Source organism: Bombina bombina, chromosome 10 (assembly GCF_027579735.1).
Source record: "Bombina bombina isolate aBomBom1 chromosome 10, aBomBom1.pri, whole genome shotgun sequence".
NCBI classification, from domain to species: domain Eukaryota; kingdom Metazoa; phylum Chordata; class Amphibia; order Anura; family Bombinatoridae; genus Bombina; species Bombina bombina.
Window position 1 is genome coordinate 12,080,955 of NC_069508.1, and position 13,597 is coordinate 12,094,551.

General features: G+C 41.9%; 1 protein-coding gene across 4 annotated transcripts in view; it reads right to left on the bottom strand.

Moving 5' to 3' along the window:
• The window catches only part of VAV3 (vav guanine nucleotide exchange factor 3), a 300,764-nt gene extending 287,996 nt beyond the window's left edge, over positions 1–12,768 (bottom strand). For 2 of the 4 annotated variants that reach the window (XM_053693784.1, XM_053693783.1), the window contains exons 1-2: positions 12,407–12,764; positions 8,734–9,277 (exon numbers count right to left, since the gene is read on the bottom strand). In XM_053693784.1, the coding sequence (XP_053549759.1) occupies positions 8,734–8,937 (204 nt within the window). In that variant the 5' untranslated portion in view covers positions 8,938–9,277; positions 12,407–12,764. Of the gene's footprint in view, positions 1–8,733; positions 9,278–12,406 lie in introns of all 4 variants that reach the window. The other 2 variants (XM_053693780.1, XM_053693781.1) reach the window with 2 other exon arrangements.
• Between the last annotated feature and the right edge of the window lie 829 nt (positions 12,769–13,597).

Consider the following 13,597-nt stretch of genomic DNA (forward strand, 5'->3'; position numbering starts at 1 on the left):
CACAGAACTTAAAATGTTTTATGGTCCTTTAAGCCTTAGGTTTGTTACACTGCTACCTAAATACATCTTCCAGTTCATGTTATACGTTGGAGCCAATTCATTAGAGTTTTAGGTTTCTCTCGGGCATTGTGCGTTATACGCAGAGCATTTCAGTTGTATTCCTCCTCCGGATAGCACAGTTACTTAGCATTCAGATTACAGTAATACAAAGATACAACACGGTACAACCCTTAAAGGGACAAGAAAAAAAAAGTATGATTCAGATGGAATATACAATTTTAAACAACTTTACTTGTATTTTCAAATTAGCTTAATTCTCTTGGTATCCTTTGTTGAAGGAGCGGCAGTGCACTACTGGAAGCTAGATAATCACATCAGGTGAGCCAATGACAAGAGGCATACATGTGTAGTCACCAATCAGCAGCTAGATCCAAGTAGTGCATTGCGCTCCTGAGTCTACCTAGCTATGCCTTTTAACAAAGGATTCTAAAAGAACGATGCAAATCAGATAATACAAGTAAATTGGACAGTTATTTAAAACTGAATGCTCTGTAAGAATCAGACTAGACTGTCCCTTTAATATCTCACTATGCTGTAACAACTAAACAGCAATACATGTTATTCTTCATTTGGTCAGCATGAGCATTACTGGTGGTGATATTTTATATTCTCACTACATTCTAACGAAAACAACCAGCTAATTATGTTCTATCCGCTCTCTAGCAGACAGATCTCACATAAGGTGTCTGATGATGTATTTGGTATCGTCACATCATTTAAAAAGAAACTGCACTTAAACACATACATAAAGGGGGGGAGGAGCTAGCCGCCGAAGGAGCTGGACGCACACTACAGTAGCTCCCGGCCTCAAGAATGATTTTAGGGGCTCTTTCACCTAACGCTATGTGAATTGTGGGAGATCCACGCTAAACCCCTATCTATGAGCCTGCTACGGAGATTTGGGGAGGACTCAGGAGCGCTATAGCAGACCACGGCCAGAGAAGCTTGCTGCGGCCTAGCTGCGAAGTGGTAGGATCATGCCGAAGCCTGAAAGACTATCCTAGCCCTGTTTGAGGAATATAACTGTAAACTTTTGAGCAGGATGGACCAACTTGTTCTAGCCGTTACCCGCCGGGATGCGGAAGAAGACAATACCGAGACCTACAGGCCTGCGGCGGTGGCACCCGACATACACGTGGGTGTTACCCAGGAGATTCCATCTCGCCGTCTTCTGTCAGAGGAGGAAGCAGCTCAGAGAGGAGCCGCTGCTGCGGTCCCTGAATTGACCGGAGAAGAACCTGTGGCGAAGTCTGCACGGGTGGTGGTGGCTCCAGAGGCAAGCTACAGTAGCAGGTGGGCTCTTTCTCTCCATTCTCCAGAACTACAGTGCTGCCACTCTGCTGTGCGTTTGTTTGGGCTCTCGGTATGGCGACATGTTCCCCAGGGTCCTCGAACTGGCATAGGTTAAATGAGGGACTGTGCCCTTAAGGGTATGCTGGTGTCTGCGGGATCTGCTGTGGACACGACACTCCTTCTAAGTATATACTGTTATGCCCCCAAATAACCTCTTGTTCTTATTGCCACTTGTTGCGGCTCACTATGAAGGCCCTGGGCCTGATATATGAACCTGCTCTCTGGCCTCCCTCACTTACTCAAGATATATGCTTATATGGTTGAGGACTTAATCCTGGGGCCCAAGATACTTGCCTACCCGATCCTCTCAGATATATATATACTAATCTAATCAGGGCTACTTCTGTGGACAATACTCATAGACTCATGTAAGAGAACTACTCCCTATTTTTTATGTTATGTCCCCTGCTTAACAGCCTATGGTAACACAAGGGAGATCTGCCTTGCTATATGTACTACATTTTTTGCCGTTTTTTGTGTATACTGTTTAGAGACCAGACAAGCATAAATTGGGGTAATGTCTCATTGACAGGCAATATATGCTAGAGCCCGTTTATCTTAGAATTTCTGCAGACTGTGTTGATTTTATGTTTATGGTTAAGGATTCTAATTATATGTATCCAGTTCTCCCAGCATCCATTTAGACTCAGTACTGTTTAACAGGGTCTTGTTCTCTTTTATGAGTAGACCTAACTGGGATTTCTTACCAATAGTTGTAAATAGTAAGTTAACTTAATACGTTCAGCTTTCACCTCACAGAACTGTGAGTCTCCTTTAACTACTTCCCTATACTCAGCTTCAAATATTGTTAGTTGCTTCACTAATATTCTGTTTTCTAGTGTAGTTTGAACATACTGTATATAACATAGCTTTCACACAGGCTTGAAGCAGCCACTTAAGATGAATACTAAAGCTGTTAGATATGTACAATAACAATAGAGCGGTATGCTATTTGCGGCCTACCCTCCGCCCCCCACCACCACCTCTGTGCGGTTAGGGATCATTTCTTTCTTCCCCGCATATCTCTCGACAGAGTTCAGTAGTCTCTGTCCAACCCGTAGAGCCATGACCTAGTCTTTTCCTGTATTTCCCAAGAACGTCTCTCGGGGCTTCAAAACGGGTAATTAAACTTTGTTTATAATCTCCTGCTTCCCTATAGTTTATTTAAGATAATAGTCCTAATAATCCATACGTTTTAATACAAGTTCAGTGTTAACAGATAATAGATTTAGAATAGAAACTGAGGTCTGTTTTATTTGGATACTGTATGTCCATTCCATAATTTGTATTATTCCATATATGCTGAAACTGCGAATTGTACTATTATTTCTGTTAACATGTCCTCAAATGCTTTGTTTAATTTCTGGTCCCTTGACTGGACCTGTTAGTCTGAGGACTTTGTGAATCTATTAGACTCAAAAAATGAGGCGTTTAAGTGTCATGTCATGTCAGTAGAATGTATCTTGTGAAGTTTTACCTATTGATGAGACTGTTGTGTACATGCTATTTTAACCTCAATAAAAATTACTAAATAAAAAAAACACATACATAAAATTACTAAACCATATGAAGTTCTCCATACTCCTTCACCAACAGCAACTGATACTGATTACCTCACATGTGTGTGTGTATATATATGAATATATATATGTGCGAGTGTGTGTATGTGTATATATATATGTATGCGCGAGTGTGTGTGTGACTGTGTATATAATATATATGTGTGTGTATGTGTGTGTATATATACATATGTGTGTGTGTATATATATATGTATGCGCGAGTGTGTGTGTGACTGTGTATATAATATATATGTGTGTGTATGTGTGTGTATATATACATATGTGTGTGTGTATATATATATATATATATATATATATATGGAGAAAAAAGAAAAGGACGCCTCATAGTGTATTACGGGGATTGCTGCACTTAATACAGCGGCTAGTATACTGTCAGCTGTTCCTTAGCTGAGGATTGCTGTAGATACGGGAACTGTCTCTTGTTTCACACCCATCCAGACCGGGGTTTTTTTACCGATTGGAAAGATGGTAAGCTGAATCTAAGTCAGCATATAAAAACTACTTCCAGAATGTTATTAAAACAAACTCTTTAATATCTTTTTTGCTGAAACGCGTTTCTCGACCGCTCAGTGGTCGTTTCCTAAGGCAAATGCAAAAAATGGATACAAGCTTGCTTCATAAGCATTATTAAATACACATGTAATGATATAACAGGAAGTTGTCAAGTTAAAAGGACCAATGGGAGTATACATAGTCCAGATAGTATGGATGTTACATTGTATTAAGTGTCGCCTTTTCAACACTAGTAGAAACAATCGTATACAATAATAGCGCAATAGGATTATAATCGCATTATAAAAACTACTGTTAAATACATTAGGAAAATCTAAAAAGAGATGGACAATCGTAACACCAATGAAAATGAGTGGTGTATTCATTTGATTTCTCAAAAAAAATTGCATACTTAGAAAATGTTAAAAAAACACAAATAGACAAACCTTAAAAACAGCGACCATTGTCTTTCATAATGTAGTTGCACTGTGTGAATGAGTATGTAAGTATAGTGTTGTGTGAATCATTGTGTTTTTTCGTAATAATACCCAATTGTGTGAAAAAAGAGGGGCTGAAAATCTGACATCATACAGTTTAATGTGTGTGTTTGTTATCATTCTCTGATAGTGTCCCTCCTAATAGAAGATCCCGCTGGACAGGCCAAAATACACAGACTGAGAAAAAAAAATTCTTTGTGACATCACTGAGAGAGCCTTCATCTTTCTCTGCTGGTATATTAATAATAAATGTGCACATTTAAAAACTGATGTTCACCAATTACAGGGCCATCATCTCTTATAACTGGGCTATGTTGTCCTGCAGAAGTTGATCATTCTTATACCTAACAAATATATTTAGATCAATGGATCGAATTGTCATATAGATGAAAGAACACAAATGCAGGTTGTGCATCTACAATATAGATATGCTAAAATAAAATCAATGTGTTCAAAAACTGTTGAAAATAAATTCTGTTTGAAGTTTGTAAAACTATAATGTCCTTGTCTATGTAAAATTGATTGCCTAATTTCAAAAGGTGTTGATAATGGGTAATCTATTGTTTCACTAGGAGGATGAATCTAATGTGGGATTTATTTACTTGGAGAATGAAACCTAATGTGGGATTTTTATAGTGTATTGGTCCGTACCCTGTTACGTTACACAGGACAAGGAGCAAGGGAAGTGGGAGACTAAAAAGTATTGTGAACACAGTACCTGTACATAACTAGATCACGACATAGTTATTGGTGCTACTAAAAGGGATAACTGGAATAAAGATTAATTAACCCCTTAATGGCCGACGCCGTACGCCCTAAAAAAAAGACAGTTAATGACCGAGGGCATACGCAGTCAGTCTTGAAAAGCGGTGGAAGATATTGTGATCGCTTCCAGCCGCTTTCCGGTTATAGCAGTAATGCCTTGAAACCGAGGCATCCTGCAATAACCCTTCTTACCTCTCCGGTGCAGAGAGAAGCCAATGTGGGAGGCGGGTGGGTGGCCATCGATGGCTTCTTGTCGGTAGAGGTGGGCGGGATCGTGGGCGGGGTAGCCAGGGCGCGCAAGGACGCGCGCGTGCACGGGGGGTGGCGGGTAGGCACGTGCACGGGGAGGGAGCGGGTGGGAACCATTACACTATGGAACAATTTTTGTAAATTAAGTGGTAGAGAGGGGAAAATAAATTAATAAATTCCCAATCTAAGTGATCTGGGAGGCGGTGGGGGTTGGTCTTGGGGGGGGAAGCTACACTGTAAAAAAATTTAAAAAACAATATTTTTTTGTAAACTGGGTACTGGCAGACAGCTGCTAGTACCCAAGATGGCTCCCAATAATGTAGAGGGGGGGGGGGGTTAGAGAGCTGTTTGGGGGGATTAGGGAGTTTGGGGGCTAAGGGGGATGATAATACACAGCAGCATATGTAAATATGCTAAAAAATAAAAAAATAAAAAAAAGATACCTTTTATTTTAGTACTGGCAGACTTTCTGCCAGTACTTAAGATGGCGGGGACAATTGTGGGGTGGAGGAGGGACGAGAGTTGTTTGGGAGGGATCAGGTGTGAGGTGTGAGATGTGTCAGGTGGGAGGCTGATCTCTACACTAAAGCTAAAATTAACCCTGCAAGCTCCCTAATTAACCCCTTCACTGCTAGACATAATACACGTGTGATGCGCAGCGGTATATAGCGGCCTTCTAATTACCAAAAAGCAACGCCAAAGCCATATATGTCTGCTATTTCTGAACAAAGTGGATCCCAGAGAAGCATTTACAACCATTTATGCCGTAATTGCACAAGCTGTTTGTAAATAATTTCAGCGAGAAACCTAAAATTGTGAAAAATGTAATGTTTGTTTTTTTATTTGATCGCATTTGGCGGTGAAATGGTGGCATTAAATATACCAAAATGGGCCTAGAGCAATACTTGGGGTTATCTACTGCACTACACTAAAGCTAAAATTAACCCTACAAGCTCCCTACATGCTCCCTAATTAACCCCTTCACTGCTGGGCATAATACACGTGTAAAGGGGATCCCATAGAAGCATTTACAACCATTTATGCCATAATTGCACAAGCTGTTTGTAAACAATTTCAGTGAGAATCCTAAAGTTTATGAAAAAATTTGCGAAAAGGTGAACGATTTTTATTTATTTGATCGCATTTAGCGGTGAAATGGTGGCATGAAATATACCAAAATGGGCCTAGATCAATACATTGGGATGTCTTCTAAAAAAAATATATACATGTCAAGGGACATTCAGGGATTCCTGACAGATATCAGCGTTCCAATGTAACTAGCGCTAATTTTGAAAAAAATGGTTTGGAAATAGCAAAGTGCTACTTGTACTTATTGCCCTATAACTTGCAAAAAAAAAGCAAAGAACATGTAAACATTGGGTATTTCTAAACTCAGGACAAAATTTAGTAACTATTTAGCATGGTTGTTTTTTGGTGGTTGTAGATGTGTAACAGATTTTGGGGTCAAAGTTAGAAAAAGTTTTTTTTTTCAATTTTTTCCTCATATTTTATAATTTTTTTATAGTAAATTATAAGATATGATGAAAATAATGGTATCTTTATAAAGTCCATTTAATGGCGAGAAAAACGGTATATAATATGTGTGGGTAAAGTAAATGAGTAAGAAGAAAACTACAGCTAAATACAAACACCGCAGAAATGTAAAAATAGCCTTGGTCCCAAACGGACAGAAAATGGAAAAGTGCTGTGGTCATTAAGGGGTTAAAGGCTGCCAGATCAAGATTGGAATTAAGACCTAAAGGATGCAAGGTTTTCATCTTAAAAATCCAGAAGGTCTCACGATGTCGTAATCTTGCCAGTCTATTATAATCAGATGATTTTGGGATGAAATCAATAGTTAAGAAACGATAAATGGATGTGTTGCTATTATGTTTACTTAAAGGGACATAATACTCATAGGCTAAATCACTTGATACTAAAGGGACATAATACTCATATGCTAAATCACTTGATACTAAAGGGACATAATACTCATATGCTAAATCACTTGATACTAAAGGGACATAATACTCATATGCTAAATCACTTGATACTAAAGGGACATAATACTCATATGCTAAATCACTTGATACCAAAGGGACATAATACTCATACGCTAAATCACTTGATGCTAAAGGGACATAATACTCATATGCTAAATCACTTGATACTAAAAGGACATAATACTCATATGCTAAATCACTTGATACTAAAGGGACATAATACTCATATGCTAAATCACTTGAAACTGATGCAGTATAACTATAAAAAGCTGACAGGAAAATATCACCTGAGCATCTCTATGTAAAAAAGGAAGATATTTTACCTCACAATTTCCTCAGCTCAGCAGAGTAAGTTCTGTGTAAAAAGTTATACTCAGCTACTGCCCAGCTGCAGGTAAAAAAAAAAAAGAAGAATATATACACAGAAAATAGTCCAAAGAGAGCACTCGCCATAAATCAAAGTGAATCTTTTAAACCAGTATGTGAACGTTTTTGGGGAGTGACCCCATCATCAGACAAGTGAAAAAGAAAAACTTGTCTAATGACGGGGTCACTCCCCGAAAACGTTCACATACTGGATTGAAAGATTCACTTTGAATTACGGCGAGTGCTCTCTTTGGACTATATTCTGTATATATATATATATATATATGTGTGTGTCTGTGTGCGTCTGTGTGTATATCACGCTTTTCATTTTGCGATTTAAGCCTAACGCAGAGTAGGGTTAGCGCACATGAAAAATTGCTAACTTTAAAGCACATTATTGATTTATTAAATATAAAATATTAATAATAATTACTAAATATTATTAAACACTGTAAAAAAATCTAAATAATCCATAGAATATATATATATTTATAGTATGTAAAAAAAAAAATGTTGTAATAATATTTTATATTTAATAATTCAATAACGCGCATTGAGTTTGGCAGTTCTAAATGTGATCTAACTGGACACCGCTTTAGACCTAAATTGCAAAACGCGAAACACAATACGCATATTTTACATTTCTATGTTCTTAACATCGAAAAAAATATGAGATATATATATCTCATAATCTTAATGTAAAATACATATCAATACCTTTATATTTATAGGAATATATATACACAGGTATAGGTATATACAGATATATATAGAAATATGTATTTACAATAAAAAATAACATTGTTTTTCAAGTAAACAACATTGGAATGTGAAATAATTATAACTCTTGTCGGGTTAGCGCACGAGCAATAGGTGTCAGATTTTCTTCTTCCGCGCTCTCCTTTGACTTCTATGGGGAGAATACCTTAATGCGGTTGCAATATCACAAAGTCCTTTGGTTAGTGTGTCAGGTTTCGCTCGCGCACAAACACTTTGCTTTCAAATTGTAATATGCGTGCTACCTGATGCACACAAAAAAATTACTTCTAGCGAATTTAACACTTGAGCAAAGCACTAAATAGCACACCACTTGTAATCTGACCCTATATGAGGGATATATACAGTCATACAGATATTCTGTCTTGCATATATTGTCATTATACTGTTACCAAGCGTGCATTTATCATTGCATATTTTAGACAGACAGACAGATAGAAGCACTGACCTTTTGCGATCTGTGTTTGCACATAGTACATGTGGAGTAAGTATAAAGTATGTAGTGGCTACACGGTGTCTGTACATGAATGTTAGCAGGCATATTATCACTGGTGCATGTGCGCACATGGTATAAATTGGTTTTCACTGACCTGAGACATCTGTGGCCGCAGGTTGATGTCTTTGAAGTTGATAGATGCTGGCTTCAGGTTTTTAAGCAGCTGGCAAAGAAGTACCCCATCTCGGAGGGTCTGTGCCAGGTCAAACACCTGTGCTGTGTCCCAGGTGACACGGTGGTTATGAGGAAGGACCTTACATCGGATGAGCCATAGGGCACACTGTCTCCAGGGCTCCATGATAGGTTGGAGCCAAACACTCACTGTGCTCCCGTGTTGTCTTTTGTGAGTGTGCGCTACCACTCAGTGAATGGCTCACCTACAGGTATACAGAGTGCAAGCCCAGCATCCTAGGGCATTGATGCCTCTCGGAGTACAGACTCACAATCCTTCAGACCACACAAGCCTTGTATCCATGTGATATAGCCATCAGTAGAAATCCAATGCTCTTAGCAACCAAGATCCCCTTATCCAGTGTAAACAAGACCTCAGAACAGATCCTCTTCAAGGCATGCCCACTCATCTGGAGTGGAGCTGCGCTTCACACAGTGTGCACTCATCTTCCGTTAGCTTCATAGTCCTAGGAAACATTCCAGTTAATTAGTGCAGACCCCTTATATACCTAGCACTTCCCACATAGCCTCCCTGTATGAATAAATAATGTCCCAAATGTAGACTCTGTGTCCATGGAACAGACCGTCACTCCTGGATGCTGAACCGTACTCTGTAACATACAGACCGTCTCTTTATAACATCCAGTGCAGACCTCTCTCTCATCAGTACAGACTCTCATCAGTACAGACCTCTCTCTCAGTGAAGACCTCTCTCATCAGTACAGAACTCTCTCATCAGTACAGACCTCTCTCTCTCAGTGCAGACCTCTTTCTCATTAGTGCAGACCTCTTTCTCATTAGTACAGACCTCTCTCTCATCAGTACAGACCTCTCTCTCAGTGCAGACCTCTCTCTCATCAGTACAGACTCTCTCTCATCAGTACAGACCTCTCTCATCAGTACAGACCTCTCTCCCTCAGTGCAGACCTCTCTCTCATCAGTACAGACCTCTCTCATCAGTACAGACCCCTTTCATCAGTACAGACCCTCTCATCAGTACAGACCACTCTCTCATCAGTACACCTCTCTCTCATCAGTACAGACCTCTCTCATCAGTACAGACCGCTCTCTCATCAGTACAGACCTCTCTCTCATCAGTACAGACCTCTCTCATCAGTACAGACTCTCTCTCATCGGTACAGAACTCTATCATCAGTACAGACCCCCCCATCTTTAGTACAGACCTCTCTCACATCAATACAGACCCCCTATCTTTAGTACAGACCTCTCTCATCAGTACAGACCCCCTATCTTTAGTACAGCCCCTCTCATCAGTACAGACCCCCCTATCTTTACTACAGACCCCCTATCTTTAGTACAGCCCCTCTCATCAGTACAGACCCCCATCTTCAGTACAGCCCCTCTCATCGGTACAGACCCCCTATCTTTAGTGCAGCCCCTCTCATCAGTACAGACCCCCTATCTTTAGTACAGACCCTCTATCTTTAGTACAGCCCCTCTCATCAGTACAGAACTCTCTCTCATCAGTACAGACCTCTCTATCATAAGTACAGACCCCCTATCTTTAGTACAGAGCTCTCTCATCAGTACAGACCCCCATAATTAGTACAGACCCCCTATCTTTAGTACAGACCCCCTATATTTAGTACAGACCCCCTATCTTTAGTACATACCCCCTATATTTAGTACAGACCTCTCACATCAGTACAGACCTCTTTCATCAGTACAGACCCCCTATCTTTAGTACAGCCCCTCTCATCAGTACAGATCCCCTATCTTTAGTACAGCCCCTCTCATCAGTACAGACCCCCTATATTTAGTACAGCCCCTCTCATCAGTACAGATCCCCTATCTTTAGTACAGCCCCTCTCATCTGTACAGACCCCCTATATTTAGTACAGCCCCTCTCATCGGTACAGACCCCGTATCTTTAGTGCAGCCCCTCTCATCAGTACAGACCCCCTATCTTTAGTACAGCCCCTCTCATCAGTACAGATCCCCTATCTTTAGTACAGCCCCTCTCATCAGTACAGACCCCCTATATTTAGTACAGACCCCCTATCTTTAGTACAGCCCCTCTCATCAGTACAGACCCCCTATCTTTAGTACAGCCCCTCTCATCAGTACAGACCCCCTATCTTTAGTACAGACCCCCTATCTTTAGTACAGCCCCTCTCATCAGTACAAACCCCCTATCTTTAGTACAGCCCCTCTCATCAGTACAGACCCCCTATCTTTAGTACAGCCCCTCTAATCAGTACAGACCCCCTATCTTTAGTACAGACCCCATATCTTTAGTACAGACCCCCTATCTTTAGTACAGACCCCCTAATCAGTACAGACCCCCTATCTTTAGTACAGCCCCCCTATATTTAGTACAGACCCTCTCCTCAGTACAGACCCCCTATCTTTAGTACAGACCTCTATCATCAGTACAGCCCCCCTATCTTTAGTACAGACCCCCTATCTTTAGTACAGCCCCTCTAATCAGTACAGCCCCTCTATCTTTAGTACAGACCTCTATCATCAGTCCAGCCCCCCTATCTTTAGTACAGACCCCCTATCTTTAGTACAGCCCTTCTAATCAGTACAGACCCCCTATCTTTAGTACAGACCCCCTATCTTTAGTACAGACCTCTATCATCAGTACAGCCCCCCTATCTTTAGTACAGACCCCCTATCTTTAGTACAAACCCCCTATCTTTAGTACAGCCCCTCTATCTTTAGTACAGACCCCCTATCTTTAGTACAGACCTCTATAATCAGTACAGCCCCCCTATCTTTAGTACAGCCCCCCTATCTTTAGTACAGACCTCCTATCTTTAGTACAGACCCCGTATCTTTAGTACAGACCCCCTATCTTTAGTACAGCCCCTCTCATCAGTACATACCCCCTATCTTTAGTACAGACCCCCTATCTTTAGTACAGACCCCATATCTTTAGTACAGCCCCTCTAATCAGTACAGCCCCCCTATCTTTAGTACAGCCCCCCTATCTTTAGTACAGACCCCTATCTTTAGTACAGACCCCCTATCTTTAGTACAAACCCCCTATCTTTAGTACAGCCCCTCTATATTCAGTACAGACCTCTATCATCAGTGCAGACCCCCTATCTTTAGTATAGACCCCCTATATTCAGTACAGACCTCTATCATCAGTGCAGCCCCCCTATCTTTAGTACAGACCCCTTATCTTTAGTACAGACCCCGTATCTTTAGTACAGCCCCTCTCATCAGTACAGCCCCCCAATCTTTAGTACAGCCCCCCTATCTTTAGTACAGACCCCCTATCTTTAGTACAAACCCCCTATCTTTAGTACAGCCCCTCTATATTCAGTACAGACCTCTATCATCAGTGCAGACCCCCTATCTTTAGTACAGACCCCCTATATTCAGTACAGACCTCTATCATCAGTCCAGCCCCCCTATCTTTAGTACAGACCCCCTATCTTTAGTACAGCCCCTCTAATCAGTACAGCCCCCCTATCTTTAGTACAGACCCCCTATCTTCAGTACAGGCCCCCTATCTTCAGTACAGGCCCCCTATCATCAGTACAGCCCCCCTATCTTTAGTACAGCCCCTCTCTGATAAATACATTGTTCCCAGGGTAAACAGACCGTCCTACACCACTCACCTCTGTGCTGTCCCGGCGGATGGTGCTGCAGACATGTGCCCAGATGTGATCTGCAGCAGAGCTGGCCCTGCCCATGTGTCACTGTCACCCCCTGGCACTTCCCCTCTGTGTGACAGTATCTGTCTCTGGTTATTATCTCTGTCTCCCTGTGCCAGTCTCTGCCCGTGTCCCTCTCACAACCTCCGCTGTCTCTCTGAGTCAGTCCCCGGCTGTCTCTCTCTCTCTCCGGCTGTATCTTCCCCTCCCGTCTCTGCCAGCACTGAGCAGCAGCGGCGCATGCGCACTGTACACAGCTTGGGGAAGTAGGAGCGCTACAGCTGCGGGACGCTCTACATTCGGACAAATGACACCGCGACAACGACATCACATGGCTGTGAATCCAGAGATTGAAGAAGTAACATATGCCCACTAGAGACTTCAGCACTACCCACTAGAGACATGCCCACTAGACACTTCAGCACTACCCACTAGAGACATGCCCACTAGACACTTCAGCACTGCCCACTAGAGACATGCCCACTAGAGACTTCAGCACTGCCCACTAGAAACATGCCCACTAGACACTTCAGCACTGCCCACTAGAGACATGCCCACTAGAGACTTCAGCACTGCCCACTAGAGACTTCAGCACTGCCCACTAGACACTTCAGCACTGCCCACTAGAGACATGCCCACTAGACACTTCAGCACTGCCCACTAGAGACATGCCCACTAGACACTTCAGCACTGCCCACTAGACATGCCCACTAGAGACTTCAGCACTGCCCACTAGAGACATGCCCACTAGAGACTTCAGCACTGCCCACTAGAGACATGCCCACTAGAGACTTCAGCACTGCCCACTAGAGACTTCAGCACTGTCCACTAGAGACATGCCCACTAGACATTTCAGCACTGCCCACTAGAGACATGTTTACTAGAGGATTCAGCATTGCCCACTAGACACATGCCCACTAGAGACATGCCCACTAGAGACTTCAGCACTGCCCACTAGAGACATTCCCACTAAAGACATGCCCACTAGAGACATTCCCACTAAAGACATGCCCACTAGAGACTTCAGCACTGCCCACTAGAGACATGCCCACTAAACACTTCAGCACTGCCCACTAGAGACATGCCCACTAGACACTTCAGCACTGCCCACTAGAGACATGCCCACTAGACACGTCAGCGCTGCTCACTAGAGAA